Genomic DNA, 6053 nt, shown 5'->3' with positions numbered 1-6053 from the left:
TGCCACGGCTGCCGTTCTCCGCGGGCCAGAGCTGCCTGTAAGCGGACCCGGCCTAATGAATTAATGAATGGCTCCCGGGCTGCGGGGAGAGGACGGGCATTGCCGGCAGATGCCGCGCAGGGGGCGGGGGACCAGGCAGCCGGCTGGCTGGCTGGCCATCCATCACCCGCCCTTCCGAGGCCGCGCTCGGCTCTGCACACACGGCGAGGAGAGGGGCCCGGAGAAGGAGAGCGAAGATGGCGCGGAACCCGCACGCCTGGCACCCCTTTGGCCAGCTCGGCGGGCCGCCTTCCCTGCTGCTCTGCTACTCCCGGACTGCCTGGGGCCAGATGGTCGAGGTAAGGCGAGAGACCCGGGGCGGCACGGCTAGGAGGCTGAAGCTGTGGAAGGCTGCACGGACAGGTGTGGTTCTCCTCTGGGGCAGGGCAGGTTGGGGATGCCCCGGAGGCACCGAGGGTCGGGGCAAAAGCCAGCCGCGCCAGGCACACTTCGGCTCAGTCAGAGCTGCTTGTTTGTCTCCAGAAACCAAGCTTCTGGCCCTCATGACCGAGCTGCAAAGGAAAGCTTCCAGATGGCCTGGTGCTATGGGGTGGGGCCTGAGCTCAGCCTGGGAAGCTTCGAAATGAAAGAGAGCATCCTTGAGAATGTGCAGATGGCAGCCTCTTTCCTACCAGGGAAATTCAGTTTCCCCTAGCCGGACTGGGATTTCAGGTCATCTGGGTGCAACTTCCAGATAGATTTGTGTCGTGGTTTGGGTTTTGTTCATCGCTTTCAAGTCCTGGCCCTGATCTAATCCCAAACTTTCCATCATCCTTCCTCTCTTTTGTGGACCCTGGGTATTATGATGAAGGGGAAGTCCAGAATACCAAAGCTGTTACGTTTCCTTCCCATTTGGGGCCGCGTCCACCAGAGGTTTTTTTTTTTATTTTTATTTTTTTTTCAATTTATATCCTGCCTTTTTCCTCCAAGGGCTCAAGGCAGCTTACATCATTCTCCTCCTCCATCTTATTCCCACAACAACCACCCTGTGAGTTAGGCTGGGCTGAGAGTCTGTGCCTGGCCCAAAGTCGCCCAGTTGGCTCCATGGCTGAGCGTGGACTCGAACCCTGATCGCCTGAGTCCCAGTCCCGTGCTCTTCACCACTGCGCCACCCTGGCTCACAGATCTCTGATGCAGAAACCCCGTTGTTCAGTCTCCGACCCTATCTCAGGGTGAGAGAACCTTTTCCCATCTGAGGGTCCCATTGAATTTTAAAACAGCCCCCCAGGTCCGGCATTCCAGTGGCCAGCCAGGCCTGGAAAAACCCCACAGAATCTTCACATCGCAGCTCAAAGCAGCTACCGCCCGGCAACTCGACCTTTCGGCTTTTCCAAATGGGAGAAAGCATGCCCAAGCTGGAAGACCCTGGAAGGAGCTGCGGCAGGCAGAAGGGGCGGAGCCAGGAGAAGTGGGTGTGGCCTCTGGAGAACTATTCTGATGGAGAGTCCATGGTCCTTCAGTGCCCCAGGCATGCTTTGGTTTATAGGAGCAGGAAAGGAAAAACCGGAACAGGAGATGGCCAGGAGGGGGGAGCAGGCCCGGGTGGCTTGACGGGGGAAGCGGTTCTTTGTGCAAGTGCTTGCAGGAGGAGCCTCGGACCCGTAGGTCTCGCAGGAGAAGGGCCAACGCGATGCTGCAGACCAGCTGGAAGGCGCCAGAGGCTGTTTTGTTGCCTGACTTTGGAGTGCTTGACAGAAAAGCTGATTAACAAAAGCTGAGCTGCTAACCTGCTCAAAGCAAGGCTTGGCTTGGCTTTTCCCTGCACTTCCTCATCCAGATCAGTAATGCAAATGACTTGGGCACATGAGAGGGGTGCTCCTGTGTGGGGATTGGTGAGGGTTCAGGTCAGGAGAGGGAAAGTTCAGTGGAAAAGCTTGATTCGAGTAAAACATGTACGTTTGACAGTCAGGACCCCGAGGGTGTGGAATGGGCTCCCCCAGGAGGTGGTTGAGGCCCCACCGGTGAGGGTGTTCAAGGACAGGCTGGACGTGCACATGGTGGGCATCTCGTGAGCGGAGCCGGCTGGTGCCGGGGGTCAGACTGGATGGCCCAGGAAGCCCCTTCTGACTCACCCTGTTTCTATGTTTCTAATAATATGTAATCATAATACAAATCACATGGCTAAAGAGGGGGCTTTTGCTCCCCCTCCCACCACACTGCTGGTGCCTGTTCTCCCCTGCGGAGGAAGGCAGGGCGCGCTCCAGCGGAGCCAAGCTCAGGGAACCCAGGTTCAGTTTGGATGCCAGGAAGCACTTCCTGGCAGTTGGGACCCCGAGGGTGTGGAATGGGCTTCCCCAGGAGGTCATTGAGGCCCCATCGGTGAGGGTGTTCAAGGACAGGCTGGACACGCACATGGTGGGTATGTCGTGAGTGGAGCCAGCTGGAGCCGGAGGTCAGACTAGATGGCTCGGGAGGCCCCTTTTGACTCACTCTGTTTCTCTGTTTCTATGTTTGCTTGAAAGCAGTCTATGTAACGCAATCCACCCACTTTGAAGTAAAGTGATGAGGTGGGAGGTCCTTGTGGACGCCAGGAAATAAATATAAATTTATAAATGTATGTAAATTTGATTGGAAGGCAGCAGTCCCCCAACCCTGAAACAGTAGGTCTCAGACGTGAGGCTGCCCACAGCTGGGAACAGAATACTGGGCCAAATGATGTCATTACCAGATGCGGCTAAGCTGCCCTGCTCGTATGTGAGATGCCCCCACCCCTTAAAAACCCCTGGACGTATTTGAGCCATGCTCGTTTTCCACATGGGACGCTTAACCATTCACCAGGCCTACAGAAGGTTCCCACATGTTCTCAGTGGGATGATAAAGAAGCAGCAGCCTGCACTTTTATAGGATTTGTCCGTGGTGCTGAACCTTTTCAATTCTAATCAGTGTTTTCCTCTAATTAGGCCTGTGTTGTTGTTTTTATCTGTCTTTTAACATTGTTAGCTGCTTTGGGTGGAAATGTGGAATATCAAGCAAACCAGTATATTTATATTGGTTTTATATACATATAAAACCAATATATATAAAATCAATGCGTGTGTCACTTCCCGGTTGGACTTCTGCAACGCGCTCTACATGGGGCTGCCCCTGAAGACAGTCCGGATACTTCAGTTGGTGCAGAATAGAGCAGCCAGGTTGCTGATGGGGACGGGGCGTTACTCTCACATGACCCCAGTCCTCTGCCAGCTTCACTGGCTCCCCATCGAAGTCCGGGCTCAATTCAAGGTGCTCGTTATCACTTAAAAAGCCCTTAACGGCTTGGGTCCTGGTTACCTGAAGGAGCGCTTGCATCCATATATGCCCTCCCGCCCCTTGAAATCAGCAACAGAAGCCCTTCTCTGGGAACCCTCCGTGAAAGATATTAGGAGGGTGAGTACCCAGAGGAGGGCATTCTCTGCGGTGGCGCCCCATCTGTGGAATGTGCTCCCCAGAGAGGCCCGCCTGGCGCCATCGTTACTTGTTTTTCGGTGCCAGGTTAAGACCCTTTTATTGCAGCGATATTTTAATAAGTTTTAATATTGTCTTTACTATGTTTTTAACTGCAGCCAGAGTAGGTCAGGAATTTATTTATGCTATATTTTATACTGTAAGCCATCCTGAGGCTTTTTGCCAACAGGACGGCAGAGAAATATTTTTAAATAAATAAATAAAGCAAACCAGCCTGTTGCAACTCCAAAAAGTCCAGTGTTTCTGAAGACTCTGCATTTCCTGGGCAGAACCGTACTTCCGAAGGCTGGGCAGTCAGGGAGTGGGTTGCCGTGTTTTTCCATGGAAGAGCTCCTCCGGCATTTGTCTTTGGGGGTCTGTCAGGTAGTCCCTCTTTCCCCACATGGAGGTTGTATCTCTGGCTGGAGAGGCCTTCTCTTGGCACTTCTCGTACAGCTAAATTGCAATCAGGGCAGAGGGTGAGGAGGGAGGAATCGGAAATGGAATTTGACACGGGCAAAAGTTGGCCATGAAGACCAGCCCCGAGCATCCAAGTTGGCAACCCTTTTGGTGGCGGGTTGCCCAGACCCCGTTGTCCGCAAACCAAAGTGGACGCACGTATGCCCGGCAGCCATGGGGCTGCCCCATTTATGTGCAGAAATAGGATCTTTTGCAACCGGAGTAAGCATCTGGTTGTGGGGCTTAATGCTCTCTGCGCTCCACCCATGTCTCAGGTTTGGAAGTCCATCGCCGGGAGGGGGGCAAATGCCATCTTGGGGTTGCAGGCGACAGGAGAAAAGGCAGGTTTTTCTCTTTGGGTGCATGCAGACGATGTCAGGAGCCGAAAAAGACAATTGTGTGTTAATTGTCAGAGACCAAGTTGCTGCTGGAAACACAGGGACGGATTCAAAAGGTCGCTCTTTGGGTCCTGGGCTCGCCTGGCAAAGGGCTGCCAAATTTATCCCGAGCAGAGGGGGAGAGATGTTTCAGCCTCCACCAGGTTGAAACCTTTAAGCCGCGGTGGGCATGATGCTGGGCTTCCGCTCGCAGCTGGAGGGAAAGAGACGCGGCAAGAAATTTAATCCTCTGAAAATGGATTGGAATTGGAGTTTGTGAACAGCGGGAGGGAACGCTCCCTGTTTGCAAATGGATGATTAGCAGAGACTTGGTATACATGAAATAGAAACTGCTGCTCAAAGGTTTCTGGACAAGCGACACCCCTCTGTCTCCATCTTGCACAAGCAGAATTAGGGAGCAACTGGCAGCGGTCCAAGATCTAAAAGCTAAGCTAGAGATTCAATAGCAGACATTTGCATTCCCTAGAAAGTCAGTGCCCTTGCCAGGCTCATGCATATTCCCTCCCTGCCTGCTCTCTCTGTGCTTGGTTCTTTGGTTTGAAAACAAGCAAGGTTCTAGTCCTCATGGGCTTGAGGAGGAAATGAGCCAAATGCACTGGTGATTGACCAAGTGCCAGAGGCCGTGAACCAGGCCTCCCCACTCCTTTTTAACAGTATCAGGATTATCATGGTGGATGGGGGGTCAGGTCCCTGACAGGTCCTCTCCCTGGGGGAGAGGAAGGGACATGCCTTGGCAAGGAGCCATGGCTCAGCGGCAGGGTGAGTAATCGTCGTGCCGGTCGTGGGTTCAGTGCCTTGGAAGTGTGGCCGTTCATCACGATTGACACCCAAACCACCCAGTCTATTTATTTATTTTATTTATTAGTTTTCCATCTCACCCCTTTAGTCAAAATGGTTCTCAGGGTGGGTTGCAAAGTGCACTACACAACAAGAAATTCATAAGAAAAGGAATTGCATTAATTTAGCAGATATAGCAATAATAAAATCAGCAACCATCAGGGTAAGAACTCTTGCGGGGAACTTCACAAGAATTTCCCTATAACCTTAGTTCTTAACCAATCAAAGCACAATAAAAGGTATGATAGCACTAAAATAGAGACATATACTAGAAAATACCACAAAACTGTTACTCTGAGGAGGGACTGGTAGCTCTCAGCTCCACTAAATGCTGCTCTTGGGAAAGCAAGAAGACTTGGCTTTCCTGTCTTGCACCCGGGGAAATTTACCCCCCCCCCCCCGCCCCGCCATGCTTGTGCGAAGATTGTACCAATAGGCGTTGGTGTCTCCTGTGGGGTGGAGGCGGCCCTGCATAGCCACTCTGGGTTTTAACCTGAACATTAAAAGAGCTCCCTGGGTGCCTTAAGGCCAGTCACAGACCCTCAGCCCAACCTACCTCGCAGGGTTGTCGTGATTGTGAGGATAAAAAGGAGAATCCGTGGGTTCTTCACAAGGGGGAAAAGGATGGATATGAACGCCATATATTCTCCATCTCCACCTCCACCATCTCCACCATCTCCCTCATCTCCATCTCCCTCAAATCCATCATCTCCATCTCCATCATCTCCATCTCCCCCAATTCCATCTCCATCATCTCTATCATCTCCATCGTCTCCATCATCTCCATCTCCATCATCTGCATCATCTCCATCTCCATCATCTCCATCATCTCCCTCAACTCCATCTCCATCATATCCATCTCCCTCAACTCCCATCTCCATTATCTCCATCTCCATC

General features: G+C 52.5%; 1 protein-coding gene across 1 annotated transcript in view; it reads left to right on the top strand.

Annotated features, from left to right (window-relative positions):
* Positions 1-236: 236 nt before the first annotated feature.
* The window catches only part of TMIE (transmembrane inner ear), a 26204-nt gene continuing 20387 nt past the window's right edge, over positions 237-6053 (top strand). The window contains exon 1 of the mRNA XM_044424977.1: positions 237-338. Within this exon, the coding sequence (XP_044280912.1) occupies positions 237-338 (102 nt within the window). The remainder of the gene's footprint in view (positions 339-6053) is intronic.

The sequence above is a fragment of the Varanus komodoensis genome, unplaced genomic scaffold, assembly GCF_004798865.1.
Source record: "Varanus komodoensis strain SLA01 unplaced genomic scaffold, ASM479886v1 scaffold15, whole genome shotgun sequence".
Taxonomy (NCBI): Eukaryota; Metazoa; Chordata; class Lepidosauria; order Squamata; family Varanidae; genus Varanus; species Varanus komodoensis.
This window is presented reverse-complemented; position numbering and strand designations above follow the sequence as displayed.